Genomic DNA, 17,324 nt, shown 5'->3' with positions numbered 1-17,324 from the left:
GAGGGTTACAAGGCAGGCAAGCTGTTCGCGTAGCTACCGAGATCCAGCTACTGAGATCAGATACTTCTCAACCCCCCCATCACCGCCATACACACTCCTGCTGGGACTCTTGTGAACATGAAGGAAGCCATTAATCAGTCATGTTATGATATTACACAGCGATGTATGCTGCCCCAGCCATGCATGACCCTAATTCCATCCGGGACTTCCTTACGTAGATACAATTCTCTCAGATTACGCCAGCACACTACAATTCCCTAGAAGACCCCATCACGGTAGATGAGTTCACGAATGCTATCGGACAGCTGGCGACTGGCAAGATGCCGGGGACAGACGGCTGGCCGTCGGAGTTTTATTCCACCTACACTGCACAACTAACACCTAGGTTAGCCAATATGTATGCCGAAGCCTTTGAGAAGGGCACGCCGCTGCCCACTCTGAGGGAGGCGATGTTAGTGATCCCGCCGAAGCCAGGCCGTGACCCTCTCAAAATGGCCTCATAGTGCCCTTTGATGATGTCGAATGTCGATTACAAGTTCCTCTGGAAAGTACTGGCGAATAAGTTAACCACACCAGTCCTCCTATTGGTCCACGAGGACCAGAATGGCTTCAGACCGGGGCGAAACACTGGCCTGAATCGCCGTCTGTTTGCGCTGTTGGAGTGGGCAAGGGGTGAGGCGGAGATGTCCTTGATAACATCTTTAGACATCGAGACATCGTTAATCTATCTACGTGGCCGGACTGAAGTACTGCAATTGATTATGCACCTCTTAAATGACCACGCACGGGTCTCCAGACTCCGAGTCAACTGGTCTAAATCGGTGGTGTTTCCGATGACGCTCATGTCGCCGGTCCAGAGACGGGCGGCACTGGACACACCGTTGGCATGGGTGTTTGATGCTTTTAAATACCTGGGGATCCAGGTCTACCATTTGAGGACAGATACTATTGACGGCAACAAAGGTCGGGCCATAAGTAGAGCCTGCCAGACTCTCCCATTCTGGCTGGGCCTCTTGTTGTATCCCATGGGAAGGGTGGCCATCACTAAGATGCTGGTCCTAGCGCACCTTTTGTACTTCTTCTACACACTTCCCTACCGCCTGCCCCGGAAACGTTTTAAGTAGCTGGGATCCTTTCTAGTTTCCCTGATATGGGGGAACTCAAGAGCCAGGGTGGCTCTCCATAAATTGTACCTGCCGCCATCAGATGGCGGCATAGGCGCCCCAAATTACGAGCGATATTATGCCATGCAACTGCAGTGGCCAATGCGGTGGCTAGCTAAGAGCAATCTCACAGAGCTGGCCACGGTGGCCCTGTCTTGGGATCCCTCAGTATTGCTGGAATGGATTTCAGGCACATCTACTCCAACCCAGAAACACCAAGGTAACATCTTAATGACAGCGGCTAGTAGGAGCTGGTCCAGATACGTGATGCCCAAGGACCAACCTCGTCATATGCCACCGGTCTGCCTCTGGAGATACTTCCTGTTACGTTCACCTGTCATGGATACCCGGAATTGGGGCTCTGGAAGGAGAGGGGATTAGACACATAGGAAGATATGTATGTTTAATCACAATTACAAACATTCGAGGAGCTAGTAGACGCCTATGAGGTACCAGAGGGCTCCTTCTTGCTACACGCTCTGCTTGCACGCCACTCCTTGCGAGCATGGGATAATGACCGAGCAGAACATTCCACGTCGCACCTGCTACAAACGCTGCTCACGCGCGGTCGGGGTAGACATGCCGTAACAGCCATCTACACCTCTTATAAACTAGAAACCCACCCGCACTGTCAACACTCCGCAAGCACTGGGATGCCGAGCGGTCCACCACCCTCTCTGATAAGCAGTGGCTGCAATGCCTTAATCACCCAAAAAGTATCTCGACCAACACCAGACTGAAGTATACTCAATTCAATTACTTCCACCATACGTATCTCACACCCCATAGGTTGGCACGCATGTACCCTGCTACCGTCGACATATGCCCCAGGTGTCGGGACCCGGGAGCCACATTCACACACATGGTATGGACCTGTACCGGTATCCAAACATTCTGGGCTGATGCAGCCACTGCACTCACGGAGGCGGCGGGCACCCAAGTGGAGGTGAAGCCTATTCATTTCCTATTGGGCGTCACGAAACACAGCGCATCCCGTAAAGGCCTGAATACATTTTTAGATCTTACCCTGGGCCTCGCCAAACATAAAATAGCCATGGCATGGAAGGCAGCACTGGGTCCTAACATATACTCATGGATGCTTGATCTGCGCAGGGCATTAGTGTTGGAACACATGAACCAACTGGTGACCGCAGCACGTGCAACAGCGCCCCTGCGACTAACTCCTACTCAGTGGTAGAATTACCTGATAGTGATTGAGGCCAAACTCTCTGCTTTATGCCATCCTTTTTAGACTTGTTCACTAGAATAGGACCCTTGGCTTCTTCAGGTTCACGGGACCCATGCCAACCCATACATACATACCCTTCAACTATCAGGTGTCCTGGCCCCCTACACCCTTCTCCTTGTTCTTTGCCCATCCCTCCCTCTGCCTCCCCCCCGCCCCCATTGGCACATTTCCCACTAACGGACCACCACACCCAATCAGCTACATGTATGTTACCCACTGAAATACCACACCAACAGGCACACTCAGGCCTGCATCTACACATAGAGATCGATTTTTTCTTCTTCCATTTGTTCCTCTTGTTCAGGTTATTTTATTTTGTTACTCAAATCCAATTTAATGGAGAAATTGCTCTGTGTAACAATGGGGGATTTCCCTTTGGTTCTCCTGACCTATTCGACTGTTTTGAAAATGTACTATGCTGCAGTACGGTGCAGCGGCACTGCTAACAAGGTGGACTTTCTGTCGTACTAATTGAGTTTTCCCTGGCATCCCGCCAACACCATTCAAATTATTGTCATTTAGAATTGTCAGTGTTGGATTATATCGTCATGCAGATGCTAATGATGTTACTTTGTCAAAATAAAAAAAATCATTTACAAAAAAAAATAGGCAAACGGCCACCCACCCTCAAGGATCACCTGACTCCACCTCATCCTCATTTGCACTGGCCCTAAGGAAAGATCATGGTCTGCCTCCATGAAAATCAAGCTCCTCATCCCTGCAGGTAGCGGCTTGAAAAGAGGTGATACAACGCAGTGTCAAACTTGGACATAAAATAGGCCCAGCACCAAAATAAAAGTGGCTCCAATTAGCAAACTAAGAGCCAGATGTAGGTAATTCATATTTACCGATTCGGTATTTAGGAGTCGGTAAATATGAAGGGGGGAGATGTAGGTATTACAGATTCTGTAAATACCGAATCGTTAAGATTCGGTATTTACCGAATCTGTAAATACCGAATCAGTATTGCCCATTGATTCCTATGGGCCTTGAAGCCCATAGGAATCAATGGGCAATACCGATTCTGTAATTACAGAATTGGTAAATACCGAATTTTGCAAGGGTGCAGGGAGTGTCACTTTGACACCCTCTGGCACCCCAAAAATAGGCATGTGCGCCATGTGGCCCACAGACATGCCCTAAGGGCATGTCTGTTTGTCACATGGCTAGGTGTGCATGCACACATGTGCATGCACACCTGAATTCGGTATTTTAACACCCAATTGGATTGGGTGGTAAAATACCGAATTTGTAGGGCCTTTGGGACTCAGAAGAGTCCCACCTACATCTGGAAGGTACCGAATCGGTAAAAATACCGATTCGGTATTTTACAGATTCTGTAAATTTACCGATTCGGTAAATTTACAGAATCTGTAAAATCTGGCGCCCTACATCTCAAGATGCCAAATACCGGTCGGAAACGGCAGAATTCGGCCGTTTCCGACCGGTATTTGCCACCTACATCGAGCCCTAAGAAACAAAAAAAAGTGCTCATTTTTGCAAGTTGGGGCGATTTCGAACTTATAGAGCTGAGTAAGTGCTCTGCAGTGCTTGGAAGGTGCACTTACTGCAGGCAATGTTTCTATTAGTATCAGAAAAATTAAGAATAAAAACCAACCAGTAGACCATAAAAGAGGCCACAAACAGCCCAAAAAAACACCTTTACAGTGACCTGTCAGACCAGCCTGTAAGGTTTGGTGAGGGCGCTAGGCCCTCATTATGCAGGTCTGTAAATGAGACGCAGACACAGTGATAGGGGATAGGTAATGGGCCCTGGAGCACGTGCGCTCAGCCCTTTTATTGACCAGGGTCATGTGCTCTATGACGCCTGGTGGTGGGTGGGTGTTGGGTGTATTGTTACAGCAGGAACTCAGACACTAGACCGTGTCTTACGTCAGTACATCCCTCCCAACCTTAGTTAATAAAATTACACTAACTAAAGTCCAACCTGTGGGAAATAAAATAAGAGTTCACACAAAACCCATTCTTCAAATCACGACGACTCCCACGTAGTCTTCTTTACCGCCGGTCACTTCAATTGCTGGCAATGGTGTCTTTTCCTGACTTGGCAGACTTGCGGCTTGTAAGTGGGCTGTACAGTCTCTCTCGCTCCGTTTCACATCCTGTGAACGCGTAGAAGTATCTATAGCTGGTCCCAAGTGTGTTGCTTTCCGCTGGACCGTCCTGTTCAAGTAGCTGGTTCAAACTGGTGTCTGTCCTTGACGGCTTCTTCAGTTGCAGGTTATCCCTCTCACGGATACCCCTCTCTCGTGGGTGTCCCCTCTCACTGGACGACCCGGAGGCCTTTCTGCCAGGCTTCCACTGGACCGGTGGACATGCCGCCTTGCCTCTTCAACATGTTGAAGGACGTCGCTACGGGTCCTCTTCTCCGTGTCCGAGTTCCACCTGAAAGGGTGTTGTTGGCACTGGTTCCGTCTTGTGCGACCTTCTGTCTTCCAGGATCTTCAGCGCGAGCGTCAACAGTCCATCTCTCGTTGGGGACCCTCTGCCACTGGTGTCCCTGAGGCCTCTGCCCCTGGATTTCCGCGGCCCTTGTGTCCGTTCCATCCCAGAGGTGGGTGTTGCCAACAGACTGGCCTGCTCGCTTCCGTCATTCCTGGATGACTGTTGGGTTCGCACATGGATGCTTGCTTCCAGTGATGTTACATGTGTCCCGGTTGTGCGCCTCTCACGTTCTCCTCGGTGTTTCCCCTTTTGTGTGTCGTAGTGTCTTGGTCCACACTCCTCTTGGTTCTACTCCATTCTCTTATCTTCCTGTCGTCGTGCTTCTCAGACCTCTTCTCCTTTTCCTTCTCTTTGGTGGTGGCAGACGTGCCACTCAGACCTCTTCTCCTTTTCCTTCTCTTGATGGTGGTAGACGTGCCACTTAGACATCTTCTTCCTCCTTCCTTTTCGCAACGCGGTCTGGTCACCTTGCTGTCTTCCTCTTCCTGGCCAGACTTCTCCAGGCAGCGTGCACTCCGCCTGCTTCCATCCGGTCTTGTCCTGGTTCACGGACACTGTCTCTACTCATCTGTGACTGGACCGGGCGTTGCGATCTTCTCTCTCTCTTTAGACGTTACATGTTGAATTGTGGTTGTTGAAGTTTGTTAGTCGCTGATCTGTGTGTCTTGGTGTTCGAACTTCTTGGACCTCTGGCTGGTCCACTCTGCCGATGCTGCCAGGCTAACTTCGGTCCTCTTGCAGGATACTTGCTGTGTTACGGTTTGTTGACCCTTGCTTCGGTCACCTCCTTTTGCGACCCCCTGGTGGGTCGGCTTCTTGGTGCGGCCATCTGGCTGGCAGGCTTCTTGGCTGCGTCACGTCATGTGACCGTCCAGTTCCTTCGTGCGACCATCTGGTTGGTCGGCTTTTGGTGCCGCCATCTGGCTGTCCGGCTTCTTGAGTGCGTCACTTCATGTGACCATCCGGGTTCTTCGTGCGACCGTCTGAGGGGTCCGCTTTGTGGGGTGACCAGCGGGGTGGTCTTCTGCGTGACTCCTCACGCTTTGCTATCTTCTGTTTGGTCGCTGTTCGCTCCGTTCCGGTGCTGTAGCGTTGGCGCGGTTTTCGTCCGCGCTCTTCCTGTGCTTCTTTGGGTGCGGAGGGTTACGTCACCGCTCCGAGCTTCTTCGTGTTCAGTCGCTTCCCGTTACTTCAAGGGGTGTGCTTGCTTTCGTTCTGGGATCCTGGAGCAGTGTTGGCGGTCATCGTGCTTCCTCACTGTGTCGCACTTGCCTGGTGGGGAGTCTCGTGGTGGTGCTCCTTGCTTTTCTTCCTGCGGTGTAGCGACAACCTGTGGCCATCAGGTGCCGCTCCGCTGTCGTTGATCGGTCTCCGTTTGGCTTAGTGCGTCCAGTGGTCTGTGCTACTGCTCCGTCGTCCTTCTTCTGGTGCTGGGAGTTTCTTCACTCCTTGCGCCGTCCTGCGCACTCTCTTGTCGGCGGCTTGGCATCTCTCCCATGGTGTGGCATCTGTGTGCCAGTCCTGCGCTGCTGTGTTGTCCTCTGCTGGGAGTCTGCTTTGCTTTCCGCAGCCACAGTTACCTCTGTTGTAGTCCTGCGCTCTTGGCACGTTGCTGCGTAGTGCCTTTTGTCCTTCCTGCTGGGTGGTGCCCTGGCACCCTTCTGGCATGTCCGTATGCCTCACGTTGTCCTGGGGCACGTTTAGTGCTTTGGCAGCCTTGGGCTTGTTCCAGTCTCTTGACAAGGTTTTGCAGGTGCGATTTCGACACTTGGCCATGGGGTGGCAGTGTTTCTTCCTTCCTCCGCGTGTCTCTAGCGGTGCTCTCAGTCTCTGCAGGGAAATGGGGGGGGAGACGGACGGTGTGTGCTCTTAGCTCCTTTCACCCCCTCGTTCATCTGCACTGCCTCTGGCCTCCATCCGGGGTTCTTTACTTGGGCAGCGTAGGGCCCACAGTCTCCTGGTGCATGCTGCTCCCGGCGGCAGGTTCTTCACGCTCTCCTGGCCGCGCGGGGATCAGCACCGCTGGCAGTCCAACCGGTGACTTAGCAGAGGAGCCTCGCCTGGACGCAGGTGAGTCACTGTTGTCTTGACTGGGCAACTCGGGCGGGCTCCGTTCCCGCGGTGCTCTTCACACGCCCCTTGCGTGTCAGAACATTCGGTGCTTCTCTGCGGGCTGAAGGGGCGGGGTAGGCTCCCGCTGGCGCTCCTTGCACTCGGCCGCTCCTTTCACCCCTCCGACAGCAGCGGGTGGGCTCCGCTGCCGTCGCTGCTTCAGCTGGTGCTCTGCTACCCCCAACGCTGGCTCCTCACGTGCGGGGTGAGCTCCCGCTTTCCTGCGATAGTGCCCGGCAGCATTTCACACGCTGCGGCCCATTACACCCCGCCGCCGCAACAGACTCTTTCACACGTTGCGCGGCGGGGCAGGGATCGCTGCTGGCAGGCCGCTGGTCTTGCTTCATATAACGTTCATTTTCGGCCGCATCACGCGCGGCATGGAATCCTGACTATGCGGGTGGGCTCCGCTTATCACACAGTCCGTCGGGGTGGGGGGTCGCTTCTTGCTTGCGCGGCCCCCCAGGCATTCTTCAGTGCCCGGCTCACCTCAGGCCCACGGGCCTCTTCGTCAGCGCGGTCAGTGGCGGCCGACGTGGGTGGGCTCCGGTCGGTCCGCTTATTAACGGGCACAGTTGCGGCCGGTGCAGGTGGGCTCTGTCCGGTCCGCTTTCTCTTTCGAGGTGCTCCCACGGCGGTCAGCACTCGGCAGGGCTCGAGAGGTGCGGGGTCGGCTCCCGGTCACCTCTTGCTAGACATCTAGGCCCGGGGCTCATCACACGCCCCGCTGGCCGCGCCGATCCTGTGGGGGGTGGGGAGGGGGCGCGACATCGCCCAGCAGCTCTCTCATCTTCTTCCCCACAACGTTATTCTTGTGGCTGTGGCACTCTGGGCACAGCTCCGCCTCGTCGCCATTGTAAGGTTTGGTGAGGGCGCTAGGCCCTCATTCTGTAGAGAAGTAAATGATACACGGACACAGTGATAGGGGATAGGTAATGGGCCCTGGAGCACGTGCGCTCAGCCCTTTTATTGACCATGGTCATGTGCTCTATGACGCCTGGTGGTGGGTGGGTGTTGGGTGTATTGTTACAGCAGGAACTCAGACACTAGACCGTGTCTTACGTCAGTACACAGCCCATCAGGCAGTTTCTGATTGTCCAAAAGGCCAGTCCGACCCAGCCCACATCTTACCCTTGCTAGCACTAGTGCCTTAAAGGCAGCACCAGAGGCATTCCTCATACAAGTGCTTAGCACAACCCCTGCTGCTGCTGCTTTACAGAGGAAGCATAAGAGAGCAGTTCACACAAGTCACCCAGGCAACCGCCACCAGGAGTAGCTGGGTCAGGGCAGCGGTGGGGTTTTCTTCACCCAGTAATTCAAACTCATGCTCATGTGGAGTGCTTCTTCTAAGGCTCAGTGTTAGGTTGTCCTCTCATTGCTCACCCTATCAGCTGCAACTGGACAAGGGCATGGTTGTGGGCACCTCTCCTCAAAGTCATCCACATACTCATTCCTAATTTATTTATTTTATTCATTTGAAGAGTTTTTTAAGGCACAAACATGACCCTCGCGGGTATCACAGTGCTTTACAAACATTCGAAGAGCAGAGACATAAAATAGAAAACAATCTTATCCTAGACAAGGCAGGATATGACAGCTAATCCGATGTGGGCGGTCTCACCTCAGTGTTAAAACAGATAGGTAAAAACAATTGTATAACAAGCTAATAGTAGTCAAGAGAAAAGTTGACGAGACCTGATATGCTCGGAAGGAAGAGGCCCTAGAACCGAAGTCAGAATTGTGTTCATAAGTAACATTTTCACTTCTTTCTTAAAGAAATTCAGGCTAGTTTCAAGGGGGAGGGAGTTCCAAATTCTCGGGACAATACCTGAGAAGGCTCTATTGTCAGTGGCTGGATATTAGCAGCACTAAGCGTGCACTCCCCCCCCCCCCTCCTCCCAGGCTCAGACAACTCATCCCTGACTTCATCAGTGGCACAGTCAAGACGGTGGGCTATCACAGATTACCGAACCCACCTGTGTCTGTGGCAGCTGTGCATCTGTGGGGCCATTAACCCGGCCCCATTTATCGCATTCTGCTCATTCTCACCTACACTACTGTGTACCCTGTATGATTTAGAGCGACAGGGGCATTTCTACAAAAACTCTACAGTAGATATTTGCAGGACATATGTCAATGTCAGATTGGATGCATAACCATACAGAAAAGGTAGCTGGTATTGTGGGTTGAAAAATGGTAACAACAAAAACACAATACAAGTATATCATAATATTTCAGTCTATTTACTTGTTACACACATTTCATTTCATGAAACTTTATTCGGTTCATAAAAAATGACCATAAAAGCACAAAATACAATTCATGATTAAACAAATTATAAATGCAGGTAGAAAAATACCAACATATACGGGCAGGGAATTTAAAATATCATGCATTTGCGTACGCTAATAGACTGATTTAAAAACATAGCAGTATAAAAGCAGATGTCGACAGATTTCAAGTTAAATATAAGATTCATTGCCTCATTAACTGTACGTACACCATATTTAACAAACATCGGTTTCAGATAGGTAATACGAAAATTCAGGTACAGTTTGCATAACAATAAAAAGTGCAACGTGCTCTGTTTAGAAATGGAATCACACAAACATGGGCCTTTAGGATGTTTTTTAAGATTTGGTAAGGCAACTAAATGGTGTGCTACTCCAAACCTCAGTCTGGTTAGTACATACTTGTGGGATGGCCTAGTCACCATGGCTAAATAAAATGGAAAACCTTCGGTAGAAGAATATCTGTTAAAAAACATAACAGTTCACATAGACCCACTGACTAAAGTTCGCTTACTCGCATTATTAGCCAAAAATGTTGCTTTCAGCTCAGCTTTAGGTATCATGGAAGCAGCCCTGGGGTTAATCAAAACATTTAGATTAAATAGTTCCAAAAAACAATCGGCAACATATTTAATCCAGGGAATTTTCCTAAACCTCTCCAAGGAAAGACAATCTTCAATGATAAGTCTATTGAAAGACTTTTCGTCCTGGAGCCAAATGGAACGCCATAACATAAGAGGTCTTAAGGAAATTAAATCAGTCAGGAAATTAATGTCTAGTTCCCTATGAGTCAACTCAGTAGGGGGGGATGGAGGTAAACACAAAAGCTTTTTTTAAAAAGAGTTTTCCTCCAACTGCAGGTCATGGTTGCATCTGTGACCCCAAACAGCCGCCCCATACAGTGCAATTGAGACACATCTTGCTTGATAGATTTGCAGCATATCCCTAGTTCTTCTATCCCCAACTTTTGCCGCAAATCTAAAAACACCATGGGCGCTTTTCGCCATTTTATGTCTAATATTATTAAATTCAGTGGACCATTTACTGTCGTGAGAGAAGGTTATACCAAGGTAACAAAATTTATCTACTGACTGCACCTTGTCAGAATAAATAAAAAAGGCATTGGATTTGCGTTTTGCCTCACAGATCATTATGTGCGTTTTCCCCTTGTTAATGGTCAGTTTTCTATCCTTAATAAACATAGAAAATCTGTCAATTAAATGTTGTAGGCCAAGGGGAGTTCTCGAGAGAAGCACGGCGTCATCGGCATATAATAACACCGGCACGGAGGCGCCCTTGAGCCGGGGGGCATCGGCTTTTACACTCAATTACATCAATTTCATTTATAAATAAAATAAACAATAATGGGGCCAAAACACAGACCTGTCTAATACCTCGTTGGACGCTGAACTTGGGGGTACATTCGCCCTTGGTGCCATAACGCACACAAGTTTGTAGTTTTTGGTACAGTCTAGCAAGAAAAAAGATTATACCCTCAGGGTCTCCCAGCTTTAACAGAATTGGCCACAATAAAGTATGGTTGACCATGTCGAATGCGCTGCTTAAATCCGCAAAGCAAAGCAGCCGCCTTTGGCTTCAATATATTTACCAATTATAAGATCGAGATTGATACACTGATCTAATGTTCCTCGTCCCTTCCTAAATCCATACTGGCTATCAGCCAGAATGCCCTCTTGTTTGACCCACTCTTCAAGCCTAACCAGCATGACTCTACTCATAATCTTTATAGAGGAGTCGAGGAGGGACATAGGGCGATCATTTTTAACATCTGACCTGCTACCCTTCTTGAAAATCGGAATAATAATGGATTCCCCCCAAGTTTTTGGGGATTCCAAACAAACAGCTGCGTTAAAAACTGTTGCCAGGAGGGGGCTCCTAATCTCTGGGGCTGCTTTGTATACATCAATAGGGACCCCATCGGGTTCCTGGGCTTTCCCCCCCTTACTTGTACTAATTGCATGCTCCACCTCGGTAATGGTAATATCCAGAGGTAAGACGGGCCACCTGCTAGGGATATTAATCCCGCAGTTATCAGAGTCAAAAAAGTTTGAAAAATGGGAAACCCAACCTTCGCTAGGGACATTGGAAGTTAATTCAGGTAGATTTCCCTCCTTGAGAAAAGGAGAGTTAACCGTGACCCAAAATAATATGTTATTATGTGACTCCGCTGCTTGGTTAAGGGAGTCCCAAGCTTCCTGCTGTAACTCGCCCCTCCTCCTTTTCAGGGCTCGCTTATAATCTACTCTTAATTTAGATATTAGAGTATTGTTCCTGGGTTTTTTAGCAAGTTCGTGTTTCAGCTCGGTCAGCAAAGCAGTACACGCGTGGTCAAAGCAGCCTGGACTTGTTCTACACTTGTCTCTAATTGGTCTGGTAAACCTGGCATCGATAGAGGTATTAATATCTATAAAAGCAGATAAAACCCGTTCATAATCAGTGTTATTTTCGAGGATAAGGGTGATATCAATCAAGCATTCGCTAACGATAGAACTTAATAAATCGTTAGTTTTCCCCTATCCATCTAATTCTAACCCCGTTTGATCTGTGTGGTTCCACGTTAGTGAGAGTAGTTCCTACTACTACAGAACTCTCACCCCAAAGAGTACATTCTAAGATAATATAATTGTGATCACTTAAAGAGGTGACTTCAATCCTAGGGGATGCACAATGGGGGGTGATATTAGAGGAAACAATTTTGTGGTCAATCACTGAGCTAGTTCTCCAATTCTTGAAAGTAGGGATGGTCTGCCCATTAACATCTTTTGCGAAATCCAAAATTTCCAGGTCATAACTGCCCATGAAACTATACCAATAGTCTCCATAGCTGTTGTGCCTAAAGTGCAGATCATCAGAACCAGCATTATTAATAACCCCACAGACTTTTTGGGTTGATAGTTAAAATAACGGGATGTTAAAATCACCCACCCAAATGAAATTAAAAAAACATTATTTTGGTCATTAAGATTATAAATGATGCTAGCTAAATCTTTAACTACTGATGTCCTACTGTCATCAAAAACATTATTATAGTAGTTAAGTAATAATACATTCCGACCTTGATCATCAAGGAGCCAAAGGATTTGGACATATGCTCCCACGGTCATGCACCTTTTGACTACAATCCACCAATTGATGGAAATTAAAATCAGGAGGCCACCTTTAGCTCTCCCAGAAGTAGAACCCTGCGCTGGCAGATTATAGTAGGCAAACCCCTCATAGTTAACCTCCTCCCTACTCCATGTTGATAAAGTCATTCCAGCCCAGGGCATCCCCCTTACTTTTCAACCCCGCAATGTTCCAGCTAATAATGGTGATACCCTTAAGACCCCTCGTTCTGTTAATATTGTCGGGCAGGATCATTCCGTTAGGGTCAGCTCCTGTATTAGGATTCTCATTAGCTATATTCCCAATGCCGCTAGACAAACTGTCGTCGGCCGCCATGGTCGGCTCGTCATCAATATGCCTTTCTCTTAAACAAAACACCTGGACGTTCGTGGTCACACATAAAGCGGGCCCACGTAACTGGGTTTGTCAGTCATTAGAATCCAAAGTGCTTAGGGCTTGGAATCTATTCTGCGTCGGGATCCCAAAGGCCGGGCAACAGTGGGAGTTGAAAAGGCTATTTCTGTTGGCATCGAGGGGCAATTTAATAAAGTGACTATAAAAATAGCCGAGAGGCCGGACACATATACTATTCTCACCAGGTGTTAAGGATGCAGCCCTTAACAAAACTATTGCCACATGTTGGGGGTGTTTAAAATTGACTATTACACAGTCACCCCTACATATCTTGCTAGAGTTGCCTATCCAGTCTACCCTTCTGGTACTTAGTATTTGGTCAGAATAGGTAAGTGGAAACCCACAGTGGTTGTGCAACCATGAGACTGTTTTATTTTTTTAATGAATCATGAGATTCCTCCAGATGCTTAGTAGGGATTGTTTCAGTCGATGGAACATTGGTTAAAACAACCATGTAAGGTGCACAGTCAGGTGGGAGGTTAATAAAGCGTTTTTTCTTCAACTCCCTTGGCCCAACCTGGCTCGCAGGGGCCACTGCAGCTTGTTTAGGCTGACAGGTGATAGGTGATAATTCAGGACGGGGGGTACAGATTAAACTACATCATTTACAGTTCTCCCCCCATTAGGGAGCTTTGGGGCAGCTTTGGAGACTATAGGACCCTTCTCGACTACCCTGGATCTTTCGGCCGAGGCGATGTAGGTGTCCAAAAGTCCACCTAGTCTAATTACTTCAGCAGAAATCTGGTCCAATTTGTTCACTAGAGGTTTAATGATCTTTTCTACCTTGGAATCAATGATACCGACCAAAAGGTCAAATTGGTCGGTGTTCATTGTTACTGAGCCTTTCTTGTCCATTGGCTGGGTATCCTCTGCGGTACAACTGGGAGATGTTACTGCTCTTCTTTTGTTGCGGGTTCGGTTTCCTCCCCGGTTGATTTGGGCTTTCCTACAAGCTCTCAGCGCTCTCGGTGCTGGTGAACATTGGATAGGGGTCTCAATAGATACATCAGACCTATCCATATTATAAGCTGATTCGGCAGGCACTTCCACTTCCACTTCCACTAGCACTTCAGGGCTATCCAGTTCACAATTATCATCCACAGATGAGGCCATCTGCGAGCTCGACAAAGTGGTACATGTGATGGGTGGACTCCCCTTACCGAGCGATAGCCTGCGCTCCTTGTTGATTTTATTAACCACTTTAACTAAATAATTGTCCATCGTGGCAATCACACAGGGGTTTTTAACAGCCTTCTGTTTAGACATTATAGAGCTAGCAAAAGATAAAGTTAAATAAACTTAAAAAAGAACAAAAGCTATCATGGAATGATAATAGAGATGATGTAAACAACTCGTGATCCTACTAATTAAAACAAGCAACTCATACGGGTTATCTCATTAGTTAATCCAAATGTCACCTCTGCTGCTAAGACCAAGGGATGTGGCCCAGCCTTGTCCAGCCACGGACTGCCACAGACTGTACCGCCCTTGTCCCGAGCTTCTTCTGCGCGCGATCCCGCGACGTGGGGGCTCTCGCGAAACTTTATGCGCCTCCGGGCGCTGGGCAGGGCGTGTGCAGCTTCCTGGCGCAAGGGGAGCTGGGAAATGGAGTCCCCCCCCTCACAGCGGCCGTGCAGTGGTCTGAGAAGGCAGCGGCGGCAGGGGGAGACTTGCGGCGAAGTCGCGGTCACTGTATCCCGCTGGGACACACAAAGAGCCTCCGCAGCCCCAGCAGCAACAAACAGGTATTTCCAAAAGAGTTACACACATATTTACAGTGATCAGGTTTCTGGCGAGATTCAGGTGGGGAGATCGCATGAGGGTTGAAGGTCATTAGAAGATCCAGTATTCTACCAGGACAGGTCTCCCTAAGTGCAGTAATGAGTACACGGTGGAGTGTGGATACTTCTTACTGGTCAGTAGGGTAGGATTTAGCTATCGATAGTGCAGCAGCTGCAGTGACACCGGGCCCTAATGCATTTCAAGTGATACTGTCTTTTACTATCCAACCTCAATGTCAAGAGACTCATTTTGATGCATGAAAAATGACCCTTGTCTCTCTTGCCATGCCACTGGAGGAGGGGGCTGCCTTAAATTGAAAGACCAGAGCCTCCATGTGCATGAGGGCTCGGCACATGCAGTTGTCTACACCACAACTTATAACAGTACGACACATGGTGGCGCTATTTGTGTAATTTTAGACACGAACACAACAACAGTTGGTTATTAATTCAACATACTTTAAAATGGCTATTACCTGACTTCCAAGCCATTCCTACACCTTTAGTTGCCTAGAATAGTCCAAATTGTCACACTTTTAGGGTTTCATGGTTAGTAATGCTGCTGGTTCTGTCATAGTCGGCACTGACAGGAGAAATGGACTGGTGCAAGCTGCAGTGGCCTCCTGACAAGTACCCTGGCACTATTTTTTTTTCCAAATTAACCACTGGTTCAGCGGCTGCTACTCACCACTTCTCCGTTGAATCCTCACCTGAAGCAGCTCCACAGTTATGTGCTGCCGGCTAAGCTCCTTCAGCAAATCCAGGGCTCCTTCCTGCAAAGCAGAGAGAGGCATGAAAAGAGGAGGAAGTATGGAGAAAGATAGAGAGTGCCTGAAGAAATCAGAGTAAAAAGAGCAGAAGAATTTGAGGCATTGCAAAGCATGAGGAGAAGCTAAAGAGCAAACACAGTGAGATGAATTTAGAACAAGTGTTTGCAATGCAATAGGTCTCGCATTTATGCAAGACCTATTGCACTGCAAATGATAGGCATCACGGACAAAGGGAGGGAGGGCGGTCAGGGGGTCATGGACAATGGGAGGGCAGGCAGGGGGCAGAAGACACAGACAATGGGAGGGTGGCGGGGAGAGAGGAGAAAGCACAGACAACGGGAGGGAGGGTGGGGAGGGTAAAAGAAGGCACAACAACAGCAGGGAGTAAAGAAGGCACCAAAGCACGTCGTGCATGCAGTAGGTGAACCTCATTAAAAAAAATAGTGCTCACAGTCTAAACAACACGTACCGTGTAACAACCGAAGTAAAGGGGCCAGTTGCCATGGGAGGGGACAAATGAAGAGGAGGTGGTTCTAAGGAGGGACTAACAAGCCTATTGACGAATCAGAAGCCAGCATTTAGGACGGACAATGACACCGGCCAATGGCAAATATGGACGGAGAGTAGGCGGGGCATCTATTCCCTACTTCTCTACAATAAGTCTTGCAGAGCAGCACATGCGCGCTGGCTCTAGGCTCAACCTAAAAAAGGAAATATGAATAATGGTGAAATCCAAGGGGTAGGGTTTGAGAGATCACCCGGTTGTCAGCCTCACTAGCACACCCGCGAAGATCTAACCTGCCTAGGCTATGACACGATAGAGTCCATGCCACGCCAACTCACAAAGCAGTCTCTCAAAAACCTCTCACAGATTTTAAACTTTACTCTGCAATGACTATAATATAAGGATTCAGACTCATGAAAATATAAAGCACATGCGTATTCACACATAGACAAAGGGTCGTCTTACAGTAAAATGTCTGCCTGTACTGGTAAACTGGAGGGGCAGCTGAACCCATGCTGGACCAGTACTGCCTCCAGGACCTGCTTCCTGGACGAGGTGTTCTGTGCTCTTAGAACATCTCTCTGTCTTCTTCTGCAGTCCGTTTCCCGCTTCTGATTGGTTGTACCAGCCAGTCACATGACTATCTCACCCTGTACATAGCTCTCAAGCGTACGGGATACAAAGACTCCTGGGCTGTGTCGTTACCTGAGTATGGGACGTTCCTTAAACGAGGCTCCATCACAACCCTTAAAACTTTGCATAAATTGGGGGTAAATCACCAAGTGACGTCGTTAATGACATCACACAGTCTCCACTTGCCTTCATACTTTGGAGGACTTTGCCCTTTGACAATCTCGTTCAAGATATCCAAAAGAGAGGCAATATGCCATGGGTCACCTGTCGTGCCCAAGGCAGTACCTCTAGATACAGCACAAAGAAAGTTTGCAGATATTGGCACAGTTCAGTGAGTTAAAAATGCCAACACCTCAAAATGTACAAGCTTGTGATTTTGCGCAGATGGTTGCTGTCACCACGTAGGTATCACTAGCGCAAGCACAACCCTTTCTAAGGGGCTATTATGTTGGTAAATGAAGGTTAAGGGGGATTCTAGCTACCCCCGCCCTAAAAATGTAATTAAATGATCGAATATGTTGCAATTTTAAACTGTTTTATCAGGCAGAGACAGAGGTATACATTAATGCTGACTCCTCTCTGCACAGTAAATTCTATAATAAATTTAAAAAAAACAGTGTACATTATTTTTGTTAAAAACTGTACCAATCCAAATTCCTTTCCACTGCTGAATAAAACTGTGAGCATTAATCCCCATTACTGTATAAAATCGTGTTTCTTTGCATTCCTTCCCATTACCGAATAAAGTAGTGCACATTAATTTCCATTACTGTATAAAACAATGTCAGTTTCTTTCCATTCCTCAGTAAAACCG

The 17,324-nt window shown here is 48.3% G+C and overlaps 1 protein-coding gene across 2 annotated transcripts in view; it reads right to left on the bottom strand.

Moving 5' to 3' along the window:
• LOC144823772 (transcription elongation factor A protein 3-like) overlaps positions 1–17,324 on the bottom strand; it is a 271,048-nt gene that overhangs the window by 192,317 nt on the left and 61,407 nt on the right. Inside the window, exon 2 of one of the 2 annotated variants that reach the window (XM_078682585.1) lies at positions 15,313–15,375. The exons of the other annotated variant lie outside the window; for it this stretch is intronic. Coding sequence (XP_078538711.1) covers positions 15,313–15,375 — 63 coding nt within the window. The remainder of the gene's footprint in view (positions 1–15,312; positions 15,376–17,324) is intronic. 2 annotated transcript variants of the gene reach the window in all.

Source organism: Lissotriton helveticus, chromosome 3_1 (assembly GCF_964261635.1).
Source record: "Lissotriton helveticus chromosome 3_1, aLisHel1.1, whole genome shotgun sequence".
NCBI lineage: Eukaryota > Metazoa > Chordata > Amphibia > Caudata > Salamandridae > Lissotriton > Lissotriton helveticus.
This window is presented reverse-complemented; position numbering and strand designations above follow the sequence as displayed.